Source organism: Malurus melanocephalus, unplaced genomic scaffold (assembly GCF_030028575.1).
Source record: "Malurus melanocephalus ecotype Western Australia unplaced genomic scaffold, MMel_1.1 scaffold_64, whole genome shotgun sequence".
In the NCBI taxonomy this organism is placed as follows: domain Eukaryota; kingdom Metazoa; phylum Chordata; class Aves; order Passeriformes; family Maluridae; genus Malurus; species Malurus melanocephalus.
The window spans coordinates 286,151-301,623 of NW_026623296.1; the positions used below are offsets into that span (position 1 = coordinate 286,151).

At 45.1% G+C, this 15,473-nt stretch overlaps 1 protein-coding gene across 1 annotated transcript in view; it reads right to left on the minus strand.

Annotated features, from left to right (window-relative positions):
• LRIG1 (leucine rich repeats and immunoglobulin like domains 1) overlaps window positions 1-15,473 on the minus strand; it is an 84,890-nt gene that overhangs the window by 26,277 nt on the left and 43,140 nt on the right. Inside the window, exons 4-5 of the mRNA XM_057366411.1 lie at window positions 1,785-1,922; window positions 603-746 (exon numbers count right to left, since the gene is read on the minus strand). Of these exons, the coding sequence (XP_057222394.1) occupies window positions 603-746; window positions 1,785-1,922 (282 nt within the window). The remainder of the gene's footprint in view (window positions 1-602; window positions 747-1,784; window positions 1,923-15,473) is intronic.

A 15,473-nucleotide genomic window follows, 5' to 3' on the forward strand; every position in this document is an offset into this window, starting at 1 on the left:
AAGGGAAAAGCTCAACCATTAGTGCTACTTTTTTACACATAAAGCATGTTTACAGCTGCAGATGTCTGCGTGTCCCCATGCAAGCAGTACAATGATGATGTGTGTGTTAACTCATCTGAGCTGCAATTTTCTCTGCCCAAATATCACCTCACAGTTTAACAGCCTTCCCTCACTGCTTTTTTTATTGCCACATAAAGATACCTGTGTGGTCTTGAAACACTAACATAGCATCTGAGCTCTCTCACTCTCAACAGAAATGTCTTGCAAACCTCTCTGGCACCACAGACACCAGCAGCATGCAAAGGAATGGWTTTGTCTCACCCTGCCAAGTGCAAAAGATGCTGATGACTGCTGCAGCATCCCTCCCTCCCCACCTGATCCAGATAATGCCCTGAGTTACAAGAGAAAAGCCAAGAGTTACAAGACAAAAAGGACCCTCTCCCTGTGTCTTACCAGGAGCTGGCAGAGGACTGCTACACAGTGGATTCTAATTTTACAGACAGTAGGTGAGCAAGGGTGGCATTTGGTGTGGATACTCCCCAGGGACATTTTGTCTCCATAAAGTGTGGCTGAGTTTAATTAAAGCAGATGTTTGTACTCACAGCTGTATGAGTCTGGGCAGCCTGAAGGCCTTGACAGGAAGCTGAGTGATCCTGTTCTTGCTCAGACGGAGCGTGAGCAGGGACCGTGACAGGCTATCAAAGGCACCGGGCTCCAGGGTGCTGATTCTGTTGCTCCCCAGGTAGCTGCAATAAATCACAGCAGAAAAATGAACGGTTCTGTCAGAAATCACCTTTTATCAGCATTTAGCTGGTCTCCAGAGAAGCTGGTGAAACYACAGACATGGCTTCAAACCAGCTGGTTTCTGGCTGCACAAAGGGCACGGGGCCTTTCCCAGAGCCTGTGATGAATGTGGAGAATTGTTGGGCACTTCCAAAGAGCTCTCTGACATCCTCCAACTTGAACAAGGCAATCAGGAGTGGAAGCCAGAAAATGGAGACTATTCCAGTGCAGGAAGATGCCATCCAAGCCCTGTTTTTCCATCAGTGTCTGTCCCAGAGGTTGTTCTTACCTGGATCCTAGTTTTACCCTTAGGGGGTTGTTTTTGCAGGACAACAGGCAAACATCAGTCACAACACCACTCTCTTACACCCTCTTGCAACCAGGAGCAGAAACTTTGGTGTAAACTTTAATGCAGGCAGATTATTTGCCTGCACCTCTTCAGAGGTACCTAAAATACAGATTATTTTATATTTCTCTGAATAGGCAAACATCTCTATTGGGAGGGTGTTATTCTGCTTGACCCCATTTTCTTTAAAGAATCAATGAGACATTGTAGTTCTCAATATTCAGTAGTCACTTTAATGGTGAAATAGTARTTCTCTCTCCACTCTTCCAGAGGCACATGGGCTGATCTGGGAACAGCACAAACACTTCCCACTGGCAGTTTTTCTGGCCTCTGGGTGGTCTGCAGGGGTAAKGACACCCCCATACCTGAAGGATGCAGGATACCTGAAAGATGAAGGATACCTTTTTTCTGCAACAAAATTAATAAWAATCTGCATTCTTTATAGCTACATCAGAAACTGAACAGCCCTCAAAAAACAACCTGACTATAGGGACAACGTGCTGCCTTCTACCTCTCCTTTGCACTTCAAATCCAGACCAAAAATCCCATACTTCTTATGTTCATTACCTCTCCTTTTTTTTTTTTTTAAAGGTTTGAGGCCCTTTTCTCTGCTGTGGTAACTCAACAAAAGCAGTTCCCAACAAGAAAAACTCACAGCTCCTTTATGTGAAGTCCCTGTGGAAAGCAGCCGTTTCGGATTTCCGTGATGTCATTGAAACTCAGGTCCAAYGTTTCCAGGGTAACGTAGGGCTGCAGTTGACTGGCTTCAATGCTGCGGATCCTGTTGTGATGCCTGAAACAGTCAGGAGGAGAAAAAGAGACTCTTTAGCTCTCTTAGAAAAACAGAACAAATATCCAAGGCTGCAGCAGGCCCCCAGGCTGGCCCTGAGTATGTACACTCAGAGTTACAGTGATTTTTCAACAGCTGCCGGAGGAGAAACACATCCCAGAGAGACATTCCCTAATCCCCTCGCTGCTCCTCTGGCTGGACACCAGCTCACAGGTATCTGCAGGCTTCCAGGCACTTTTTTTCTCCAACAGAGCTATTGACTCCACTCATCACTTTGCCTTCCATTAATCTGGGCTCCTTCTCCTAAAAGCCTGCACTTCCAGATTGGACGTGTTACATGCAAGGACTGCAGGGCTGTTTTTGAATCCCAGAGGCAAGGAGGGCCAAGATCAGGGGTTTAAGCAACCTGCCAAGACTTTACACAGAGAATGAAACAAATAAGAAAATACRAACTCAACAAAAGTTACATAACATTCTCAATTTCTAAGGATTCTTCTGAAAATTCCCAGCTCTGCACTGTATTAGAGTTTGTAATACACATAAATATTGTTAAGAAGCTTGCAGATGTTCTTGTAGGCATTTCCACATTTTTTGCTACTTTTGTCCCACTGTAGGATTAGGACAACTCTGCAGTGCCAGTGCCTGCCCATGCACCGACTGCAGGATCAGACCCTGCACTGACCACCTGTGTTTGCTGCCTTTCCAAGACAGCCTGAACRATTTGATTTAAGGTTTTTCTTTAGRGAAGGTACCCTCAACTGTCCCCAGCCAACAAACAGTTAAATACCTTTAGACCTCATCTGYAGTCAACAAGATCTAACTAAAAATCCTCCCCTCCTTCCCCTCCGAGTCTTTTCCTCTGACTCCTTCCTGGCCTGAGTCAGTAGAGAGCAGTAATCAATTAAAAAAATACATTGTGCATTAGTCACAAGAGGCAGAGCACATGCCTGATGTGAATTTAGACCAGTCACTGATATTACTGGCAAGGCTGTGAGTGAGGCACTCCAAACAGAGACGCTCACCAGACACTTGGGAACTTGCTGAATAATAAGAGATAGTAGAGAGAGGTCAGGCAAGTCCTGTGCCTTAATCCATCCAGCTACCTACTGGGTAAGCAGAGGGGACAGYAGCCAGTGAAGGCACTCCTGAATGCAAGTCCCAGCTCCCCTGACGAAATGTCAGCTCTGATAAAAAAACTGAGCCATGTCCGAACACAGCCTTTCAGGCACTGAACCTTACAGCTGTTCAGGAGCCCAAATTCTCCAATTTCACCCCCATTTCAGTCTCTCCCAGGGGTTCAGACAAGCCCCTTGCRAAGAAAACCTCCTCCCTTTGACAGAAAATGCCAACAGCACATGGCAAGGGACCTGCTCCCCACAGCGTGATCTGCTCCTTTACCCTCCCTGTTATTAAAACCAGATTGTTTCACCACAACATTTGCTGGTGTCCGCAACAGGAAGAGTGTAAAATCTGCAACCCCAGAGCAATTTGCTTTTGGGAGACTCGCCCTTTAAACAGCCAGCACACAACCCTTGCTTAACACTGCGGAAACAGGCACAGAAATGCTACTTTGGCTGAAGAGTTTAAATGATAATTAATTCAGTGCAGGCTCAGAAAACATTAAGGACAAATTTTACAGCACTATAGCAGTGTGCTGMTAATACAATGCAACAAGGTGACAAGAAAAATCAAAGGAAAGTCATAATTTATGTCTCCAAACTGGTTATTCCATGGGATACTAGCACACAGGTCTCCACAACCACAAACTGTTTCAAAGGCAACGACATGGCTGCTGTCCAAATGACCAATATTCATTTACGACTGGAAATAAGGTCTGATTTTTCACATCCATGAACCTAGTAGAACACAAGTACACTGAATTTACACTATAGAGAGACTAAAATACAGAAAAAATCACTATACCCAGATTTACATGAGCCCCATTAACTAGACACATGGACAAGGGGAATTTCTTTCCTCCTAGGACTAGTTTCTTTTCCAATTCAYTTGGCTAATAGAATCATAAAGTTCAGACATTTTAATCTTTTTTCCTCCTCAAAAGAAGAGAGTCCATTAATATGTGTGTGTGAGCCTGAATCAGGAAAGTACCTCRACACAGACATAACAGAAAGTGAACCCTGAGCGTGTTTTCTGGAGCTCTCCTGAAGCAGAGGCTGCAAGTTCAGCTCTGATCTCATCTGAGCTGTGATGGCTGAGATGAATCTGGCTGTAAATTAACAGGAAATGAAGGCTTGTACAAACGAACGTGGAGAATCTATAAATCACCTGACAATCTCAGCACMGGGCAGTTAAGTCTGCGAGGGACTGAGAGCACAGAGCGAATTTGGACATGAAGTGCTCTTCAGAAGCCAATGTTATTTTTTTGGAGTATTAATATTTCTGWGCTTTGGTTGCTCAACATATATCCACTCTGCCTGCCTGCCGGATCTCCCAACCCGTCCCAGAACACAGACTCGAGGAAGGGAAGAAAAGCACAGGAAAGAACGATTTTGTTTGAGCCTTATTCAAGTTCACCCGTTTCCAGGTGACTTCTGTCCGCTTGCCTCTTGCTTTTCATGTGCTGCAGCTGGCAGATGAGATGGACACATTATTTTACAGAGCAAAAAAGAGCTGGCTCCTTTCTCTCCCTCTCCTGCTCTCCTTCAAACATGGGCTGACTCCAAATGTAACTCTCAGCTCCAAACACCATCCCAGGCCAGTCCCAGCTGGGGAATGTCAGACAGTTCGCTGCAAAGCACTGCACCCTCTCAAAGCACTGCACTTCAAACAAAGCCTGGGACTTTTCCTATACACAGCATGTGATATGAAGGCAACATCGCCCAAACCTTTTACTAGCTTGATTACAATTTATTTTTCATTCTTTTGGTAAGAGCCCAAATGTGATTTAACCCTTCCTGTTGCTACTTGGATCCTCTTAGCTCTCTTGCCTTTGTTCCTCTGTTTGTCTCAAGAGTGTTTTACAGCAAAATAAGACCAGTGATGTTATGACTTTGCCTCTCCCCTTTATCACTGACTGGAAAAGGGCTGGATTGCTCCCAACCACTTCACGTTGGGYTGGCTTCAAAGGTGACAGATCAGATTTTAGTACCAATTGCCTGAAACTGGGCATTAAAGCACAAATAAYTGGTGCTTGCACAACTAACACCTCCAGGTGTCTTTTCCTCTCCCCACTCCTCAGTATCAGAGCCTGGAAACAGCTTTCCCTGCCTCCCTCCAGCCAGGGTTACCTCAGGAGTATACAATGACAGGGCTTCAATGTGAGGTTGTGCAATTAGAGCCTGGAGTGGGAGCCAAGCCTCTTGGTTTCTATTCCCAGCTCTGGCACCGACTCATCTGCCTTGGGCAAGCTCCTTAACCCCTCTCTACCCCTGGTTTTCCAATGTRCATGGAAAAGGACTATCCAGCTAGGATGATGCAGGACTAAAAATCTGGTGTGAAAGCAGCTCAAGTGAAAAAGAAATCATAAGAGCTAAGGAGCTCATCCAAGTCCATTTAGGTTTGTTTATGAATATGGGAGGATCTGGCTAATATAGCTGAGCTTCCCAGTYCATGCCCAACGTCATTCCCAGAGACACCTCATCTGCGGCTAAYGCAGACCTGAACTGTAACACCTCGGTGCCAAGCTAAGGTAACTCGCAGTCAGCAGTAGATCACTTTCACACTCTCTGTACACATGGCACTTGTTCAGGAACTTCTTCAGCCTCGGGTCAGCACCAGCTACAGCTGCAGAAGCAGAGGAGAGCAGGGCGGAGGTGCTCTCCAGCCCCTCAGTTTAACCCACCCAAACCCKGGCTCTGCACCCCGGGATAGCACAGCCCCTTGGCCCTTGCACTTYGCACCGCCCTTGGACAGACCCCTTGGATTACAGGAGATTTGGATAAACCTCAACCAGCTCCTTGCTGAACCSAGCCCGTGAGGACCCATCAGGAAGCAAACGCGTTCTCTGCTCCTCCAGGCTGAGAAAAACAAGCAGAACGTTCCAGCGAAGCCAAAGCGTGTTTGGGTTTGCTCTGAGTCGGGAGGGAGCTGAAGGGGGTGGCAGGAAAATAACAGGTGGCGCAAAGTCAAAGGCTTGCAGCATTTCCAGGAATCTCAGCTTGTATTTTAGAGGTAAAGTTACACTTTAATCCMAGTGCGTTTCCTCATTTGAATCATCTTTGTGAATATTTATTTGATAAACAGGCTGTGAAACATTTTCCACCAGACCTAATAGGGGAAGAATTCACCTTYCACTTTGCAGCAAGCAAGGAGAACACCTCTCAGTTTAATTTACACCTTAGCTTCAAACTCCTCGTGTGAAATGGATGCAAAGAGCAGTGCAGAAACATTCCTTTGTTGTTTGAGCCACGTTCACTCCCCCCAGCACTGCCCCATCAAAAACTGACAGCAGAAAATCAAAGCAAGCAGACCCTCAGACAGGAATGCATGAGGGGCTTTGCTTGGGCTGATTTAAAGACAATCAGCACAAAACCKCCTGGTTTAGACAGAGCTTGAATTAAGGCTTGTAGCTGTCACAAGTCTGCAGAGCAAATGTTCGCTGTGAAGCCAGGCTAAAGGCAGCGAGAAGTCACATGCCTGGCCTTCATGTCGTGTCAGCTTACAGATCTGGCCGGGCTCGCCAGAGAAAAAGGAAAGCTGTAATACAGCAWACCTATTAAACCAGCACCTGTTATAGGCATCAAAAATAAAATCGAGCTTCTAAAGAGAGGCTCCGCACCTCAGGCAGGGTTCTATTAATATGCCAGCACATTTTCAAAATTAGCGTACGAGGGAGATCACAGGACTAAAGAGATTTAAGAAGTTCAGGGTTTGGTTAATATTTCCATACTGACAAAGTATTGAAGAAACAAAATGCTGGAGCCAGAAAGAGTTATGGGGTTTGCTACTGAAGGACAGGCAAGGTTTGGTGTCAGAGATTGGCCCTGCAAAGAGAGGGMGATCAAAGGCACCGTAACCGGAGATGGATCACACACACTGTGACTAACTCACGCCTGGAACTACCTGCCCTCCTCCTCCTCAGCTCAGAGGAGATGGAGACCCAGTGCTGATCTCCTAGAAACACTGAAGAACATCAAAGACGTGGGTTCCTAAACTTTCACCTTATGTGATTTGCCATCTAATTTTAGCCCATCAATCACTACACAAACWCAAACAAATAATAAATAAAATCATGGTTTCACAGTAGAGTGGAATGCCTGAGCAATTTTCCTAACAAGCAAAAACAGTAACTGATAATCTGGAAGATGAATTTGTGTTGACAACAGCAGCAACATAAATGTTTCTGCTTTTCCTGGCCACTTTATTACATTCAATAACCAAAGATCTCCTAAGCAATTTTTATTGATGTATGGAAAGAAGGAAGAAGAATGTCATCRAGACCTGTACATTAGCTTTGCTCAAAGTTCAAACAATTTATCAGTGCAGAACTTCTYACATGATTTTAACATTTTACTCATGAATTTTACTTCCAAAGACTCATTTCAGGAAAGTTTTTCTTCTCTACTGTAACTTGTGAAATGTCTGCCTTGGAGTAGAAAGAATCCATCTCCACAGCAGAAGATGAAGTAAACATGCAGGTGGCATGCTGGAACTCTGTGTCACACCATCCTCTAGTTCTTCACATGAGACATTCCCAGAAAAACTGAACTGCCTGATGTGCACAAGCCCTCACACTTCCCAAGAGCTCCAGAAAGCCCCACTAATTTTCCTACACATTGCCTTGTCATRTCAGCCTTTCCAGAATAACCCAGGAGGCACAAGATTTGGGACCGTCACAAGAATGTGTGTTTTTATCCAACACAAAACCACTGTATGTGCTTATGGCAACTGCCCCACTGTCCTTTCAGAGTGAGGCCACATGGGTTATTGTCCGGACAGGAAGCAAGGATGCATGGAAGCAGCCCCCACTTTTCTCAGATGCTCTGAATCACTCCTTCCCCAAGGAATCCTGGCGGATTCCCAGGCTGTCACAGATACAGCTCTGTTTGTTCAGGTGCTGGCTGCACACACAACAAGAGCAGAGCAGCGGCAGGCCAGGCAGCCACTGCATTTTAGGGTCAGCCACACACACAAAAAACAATCAAAAAAACAACAAACACCACCCCCAAAAAGCCCCAAACCAAAAAAAGCAAACCCCAAACCACCAAAAATGCCACTCGCATAATTTTAACGGATATCCAAACTTTCCCCTAAAGGCTTACATGCTCTACCTAACACCGTAAGTCAGGATCTTTCCTCTCCCTAGCACTCCTTCAAAACAGRTTTAAGATGCAGCAAATAAAATCCATGACCATTTTGCACCATTTTTCACTTAAAATCACATAAGAATAATGCAAGAACAAGCTGATGGAGCAATTCAAACTATACCTAAGCATGGCAGAAAATATGAAGACAATTTATTCATCTGCTGTACATCAGCTCCAAACCAGAAATGTTCATGGGGGCTTTTATTTATCAGGTCATGTTCTCACCCTGTTTTGTGGTTTAGGACGGAGAAGCATGAAGCAAACTACCCTCAGCTACACACAGCTGGGACAAGACAGGGGGTTTAAAAAACAATGTGGGTTTGGGTTTTGGTTTTTTTTTTTTTTTTTTAAGGAGAAAGGGGTGGGAAAAGTGCAACCCTTTATRGTGAAGTGCCTGTTTCTCTGTTCCAGGTCATGGATGTTTGGAGGCAGGAATCATTCTGGGAGATGAGATCTGCTAATTCACCCCTTTGGGCCTGGGAGCAGCTGCCACCTGCAGAGGGCTGTGCTATGAACTCTGTTCCCACAAGCAAACTCTTACTCATGCAAACAGTTCCACTGCAGTCAACAGCACCATTCATGTGAGCCCAGTGTGACCCAGGGGCTATGTTTGCCCTGTCTGTTATTAAAGGCTACTCTGTGGCCACTCACGGGACCAAGCTCATCTGCCTCTCKCATTGATGGACTGCAACCGCTGACCCTGGTGCACTTCCAGTGGCCCCAGAGCACCCTTGTGCCCGGGGTAGCCAGCCCTGGGCAGATGTTATCCTGCTGCCAGGCACATTCCCACAGCTCTTTCATAAGGCAGCCACATGGATAAGAGGCAGGGATCAAACATGCTCTTTAGAATCTTTCACAGCAGCYGGACATAAGCAAAGGCCTGGATCTGATGAACAGTCATTAATGGGTTTTGTGGAGTTCAGTATGAATTGCATAAAGGAAARTCCTTCTTCTATTGTAACCAAAACCACCACACACCCAGTGAGATACGTATCCTCTTCGAATATTTGTGCACTAGCACTGTTTATGTAAAGTTTCTGACTTATCACATGACCTTATGCTGTGTGCTAGATCCACTGAGGTAAGTCATGTCTTTTTTCAAAGCTCTCTCCCWCACTTTGATCTGCATTTCCTTTCACTGGACTTTGACTTGCCACCAGATGATTTTGGATATTTTTTGCAACATACAACTTCCGAAGCCTCCAGCATTTCATTCCATTAAGRGAGCAAAATGTGTGGGACAGGCAGGATTAGAAGTTAGTCATCTTTAAAACAGAAGCTGTCTTATCTCTCCAGCAGATTACACAACCTGCTATGACATCAAAGCAAATTAAGATTCCTGAAGACAAGACASTCTCTGTTATGGGCACAGTCCCCCCATCAGCAACTGGGTGGTTCTAAGAGGACCAGCTCTCTTCTGGTTTCACTGGATGTTTCATCAAGATTGTGCTCTGCAGCAGCTTTTTTAATTATGTATTCACAAAGGGCACAGATCCATTAAAGGCTGTGCAAAGCATCTCTCATTGTCTGGCACAGCTTCTCTGTAAGGAGCTTCCCTGAACTTTTATGAACTCAGTACCAGAGCACAACCTCATGGCCCTGGGTTCAGCTCTGTCCCAAAYCATCTCAGTGATTATCTGCAGAGCCACTGAGCACATCCCTCAACAGAGGATTTACCTGCAAGGGTTGGGGCCAGGTATCTTCAGCAGGGGCTGCCTAACCTGCAGTGCAGTAATATATATATGTGTAATATATATATGTACACTTTCACCCCCTCCTCCAGCAACCAGTCCAAACCACTGCTCCTGTCACTTGTCACATCCCCTGACCTCTGTCTGGAGCAAGCAGAAAGGCTGCAAAGGAGAGGAGAGGCCCTTCTGAGTGCTGAACTSTGCTAAGGAGGAGAACTGTCCTATGGGAATAGAAGGAAGAGAGTCATATAAGGTAAATGGCAGTTTTCATACAAGAATGCAGGAAACCACATGGCTCTGCACCAGCTGTCTGAATGGGGTCGTGAGGCTCAGCAGAGCCTCTTTGAAGGAAGGGCTGCATCAGTATTTGAAAGGGGTCATTCAGTTGCTGGCAGACGACAGTCAGGTCAGTGTTTCCATGTTCTAACTCTTATATCTTTGGTCTGCTACTCTCTTGCTCTGTCACTGGCTTTTCATCTYGCACGTGTCCCTCAAGGGCTTTCTTCTGCTGCTGATACATGCCAGCCAAACTCAATTTTCTATCACCAATTAAATGCACAAACAACTCCTTGAAGCTAAGGAAGAGGCCAGCTTCACCCCAACCGATTGCTGCTCTGGTGAGTTCCTGCTCTCCACAGCCCCACACTTACACAGCACCCATGTCCAGGCTGCTGCCTAAGCCCCCCCACCTTATCATTGACCCCAAAGATTGTGATCAGGTTTGTGATAAGAAAGAACAGACAGCTAAAAATCAGATCCAGTCCACATGTCAACCAAACTAGCACAGAGCAAGGGCTGAAGCAGAGACAGCAGCCTCCTTTCATTTCATTGCACGCAAGTTTTGTGCTTCGAATCAACAAGAATGACATTTCCATTTGAAAGCCAAGAAGCTCCAAAAGCACAAGGAATGGAGGCACTTTTATCCTTAAATCCTGATACTGACTTTAGTTTCTCTTTGTGTAATAAATGATCAAAGTAAATAAGATCCACCACAGCCTAGAGAGCGCATGTGTTTTGTGGGTGGTTTTGTTTTGCTTTTGTCTCTCCACRGGAGCGAGGAGGGGAAAATAACACAAGCAAAGAAGCAATTCAAGTGCAAACCAAATGCAATAGCTCTGCCCAYGATGCTGCAATTTTAATCCAAATTGTCACTGCATGCAGACTTCTCGACAGCATGCACTGTCTGTGCCTCTAAGCCACGATGTGACACAGGGGCTTGTGCCACCTTTGACAGGAACACAATGAAAATGGGTGGATTTAACCACACTGATGCTAAGGGATGTAAATAAAGGACAACACACTTGAATACATCTTCCAGACCATCAAACTCTYGGTCCCATGGAACTTGCAGCAGAATCTGCTAAAAGACCTGCCTCTTAAAGAAGGCAGCATTTGAAGAAACACATTTTTGACTGGCCAGTCAAACTCCTGTTAACACTTGAGAGATGTAGATAGGCTGGCGTTCCGTCTGCTCCAACATGACACACACTTGTGCTCTGTTGAAAGGGCTTATCAGCCTTGTCAGCAAGGTTGCAGGAACAGGGATTGCCTCTGGGCAGCCTTCACTGAGCTCAGCTCACACTGCTTAGCCTGCAAGAAGGAATGGCTCCCGTGTGGAAAAGCAGTGGTCAAGATAGCAGAGAGCTGCTTTTCACAAGTCCAGGCACCCTGTTACTAATAAAGTATATCAAATAGGAAGGGTGGCTCCGGGAAACCCCAGAACAACATGTCAAAACATCCACAGAAGAGAAAATTTGGGCTTTTGAGTAGAACTGCCACTGTGCTAAGCCAGGCTGGTGTAAAACAGTCTGTTCAAGCTTTCCTGGAGCAGATCTTATAAAGCCAGGGTAAGCATTCACCACCACTTAGGCAGTAAGTTCTTCAAGTTTCTTCAGTAAGAGCATTTACCATTTAATAAGACCATTCTTCAGTTCCTCCTATTTTGAAAAAGATGACTGCRCTCTCATGAAAACAACCTTGAGAGCAAAAATACCTTAGTAAGATCACCAAAAAGGGCTCCTTTTCCTGGGCATCTGAGGGATTACAGARGGTCCAATCCCTTCACGTGATTGCTCATGCTAATCGCAACCCTGCTCATCAACTGCTTCCACCCAGTGTGTGATCTGCACTAGATGCACTGGACAGGAGATCATATTTAAGTCTAAAGTCCATAAGTCATTTATAGATTTTTTTCTTTTGCCATCAACTCTCAATTCCACCTCTCCCCCACTCATTTTTATCTGCTCAGATCTGACCACTAACAYAGTTGTCTTTTCCCTCAGATGGCCCAAAGCTCCTGTTTCATTTTCCAGCTGCCTTTGCTATTTTCCCTGATGTGCAATTGAACATTAAATGGTTTGACAGGCAGAACACCCAACCACTTATTCCCAATCAATATTCACGTGGAATTCCTGTTAACAAGCAGGAGTTATGCACACACACATCAGGGAGGGTGGCCTCTCAAGTGATCACTTCATCTGAAGGTGTGACACATCGCTTTCTCATCTACCTTAACCAGCAATCACATTTTCCATGCTGCACACCCCCAGCAGAGCTGGTTTTGCAAGATAATAACTTTTGACAGATCTCTCTATTGTTCACCTCTGCCATTAATCGGGGAATTTGACATGGGTTAAAAATAACATAAAATACAGGACATAGCTGGCTTTTATTCAGTTAGAAACGAGGTTTCTTATAGAAGGCTTTTTTTGCTAATCTCTTCCAACCTGCACATGGCAGAATCACATTCAACTGAACACTTTTTCTTCACCCTACACTATTCCTAATGGTGCCAGTGCTTTTATGTCACCCAATTTAAACTCCACAGTTCTACCCCCACCCCTGTTCTTACTCCTCTGTAGCCACCTGTTTGATGCTCTGAGCAAGCACTACTACCCACAACCAGGATAACTGACAGTGAAGACAAAGTGGTCTACCTCAGTAGGGAAGCAGAGAGAGAGCTTTCTGATTTTGTGCAAGTTTGTTAAAAAACTGAATCAGCCAAGCTTTCAAAAGGAAAATGCATAGACAATTTTAACCCAAAATAATTTAACTTGCTTTTACTCCAGCTTCAACTTTGTTTCTACTCACCTCTGAGCAAACTAAATTGCCACTACCAGCAGTTTTTAGGCAGGAAACTCCAATGTGCTAAAAAAACTTTCAACTCAGCAAGTTATTTATATTTGAAATCTGCTCAGACTGTGAAGACTAACAAAGGAATTGCTTTTGTAGACGTGTGCTTTATTTGCCATATGCCATTAAATGAGACAGTCAATCTACCACAGATATTAATAGTATGGGCTATTCTAAGGCTCAAATATGAAGCTATTTTTCATACTGACCTTAACAGAAGATCATGATTGCAAATGACCCTAACAACTGATCTAGGCTCGATCTGCAGAGGGACACAATTTGGAAACCACATTGTGCATTGTACRTAAAATATACACCTGCCCTTGGAGATACTTTACATCCATGAGTTCCATCTACCCTGAGGTAGATCCTCCTCAGCTCAGAGAAAGAAGCCAAAGGGAAATTTACTTTGGGGTGTAATGAATATGTGGATCATGCACAAAAAGATCCTCTTCCAGTATTCCAACTCCTAACCTCATGCTCTGTCCCACAAGATCACTTGTGTCCTCTTCCTCCTCCTGACAAACTCCAAACCAGCACACAGATACCAGAGCGGACCTGGCCCAGCTCAAAGCAACTCTCTGCTCACAGAAGAAGCTGCACAAAAGGCTTATCCTTGTTATTAAATAMATAATAGAGAAGCCTCAAGGGGTAACTGGTATTTCGTGAGCTGCCACCAAYTTTCACTATCTTTATCCTCTCGCCAATTTTTACACTCCGCTCTATGTGCCCAGATTACTTTCTGATGCTCTTTTGTTAAGTCTGATAACTATGTGCTTTACTGCTGTTGCTTTTCTAAAAGAAATGATTACTCATTTCCCTGGAATAGCCTCAGATCCTTTGCCATTTCCATGTGCTCATGTTATATCTAAAAGCTCAAAGAGGACATGCAAATGATTAGAACAGTTCCAACAGCCCAAAAGAGAAGTCAAAACAGCATCTCTTCTGGTGCTTGRGAGTGCATGATTAATGAGAGTTTCCTCCACTGGGAAAGGCTCCTGCAGTCTTTGGCCTCAAAAACTTGCAGACTTTACACACCAGAGCCTTACTATGAACTCTGAGCAAAACAAACTGGAGAGGTGGGTTTCAGAATATCTTATGCGTGTGCATTGCTGCACACTGAACAGCCTGGCTGTTGGCATTCTTTTTATTTTCCCTTTCCATGCTAATATATTCACATTTCAACCCAAAACTCGATAGTGTAGGCTACACTGTGGCCCAAACTCTCAGAAAGCAACTCTCTCTCTATTTCCAACTCTCTCCATCTCCAAGGGGRATTGCCTGAGCGAACACTGGAGAATTGGCCCTTGCAGACATTACACCTCTTAAGTGATGCAAGCAGGGGCTGGGGGTGAATCTGCTCCCACTTACGTGTCTACACATGCACACACCACTTCGCCTGAGTTGCCAGAGAAAGTTTTCTTTGGGCCAGTAATTAGAAAGAGGGGAAGGCAGCGTGGTTTTCTGAGCTGCCCAAGGCACGTCCTGCACACAAGCAGAGCCTGCTGACTTCAACCAGACCCCGCGCACGGCTGCGTCTGAGTCATCTGGATTTTGTGCTTATGAGCACAAAACCTCTTGCTGCGACCCAGATGGAATTAACAGAGTAGTCTCCTTATTTCTAATTGTTAGATCATCCCTTTTTAACTCCAGCAAAGATGACTTGCAGATTAAACCCCTCGGGGGTCAAGGCAGTTGTTCTGTTTGTACAGCAATTAGCACAGCAGGATCCCAGGCCACAAATGGCCTCCAAGGCTATGTCTGTACTATCGTGTTAGCTCAAACCTCATTCTTCCTGTAAGCCAAACTTCCCAGCTCTCAACACCGCCTACACAGAGGTTTTTACCCTGGCCTAGCCAGGAACACGAAGTGAGCTCACACCTCGTGTAGAGACCAGCTCAGGCTTGAGCTGTGCTCTAGAAACAGCACAGATGCAGCAGTTCGGAGCTTTTCCCTCTTACAGGGGTCACCCCGAAAGGCTGCMATGGGCAGAGCTGCAGTTCTGATGCCCTTCATGACAGAACGAGGCAACAACTCAACAGTGTGATCCTGATTTTGCCATGTTAGGCACCTCCAAGACCAGTCAACTTTGATCCAGTACAAAGGTCTAACGAGAGTCAAAGAAAATCTAACTTAGACAAGAAACAAGGGTCACAGTTCTAACAAATGTGTCTAATTTAACCAGAATTATATTGAAATCCCCAGCATTTAAAATGAAAAGCTCTACAAGGAACCATGCAAGTCAAATAAATGAAGAGACTGGCTGGTCTTCGACCTGTCTCACCCAGGCGGAAAAGCACAGAGCACCCTCCTTCCCATGAGGATGATGCCACCCCAACCACCACCTGAGCTCATAAGCCTTTTTTCAAGCAGTCCTACGTTCCCTGCTACTCCCAGTTTCCAATTCTCCATGTATTTASTTTTCAAATTTTACATGATATATCTCGCCTGGGGCACAGTACATC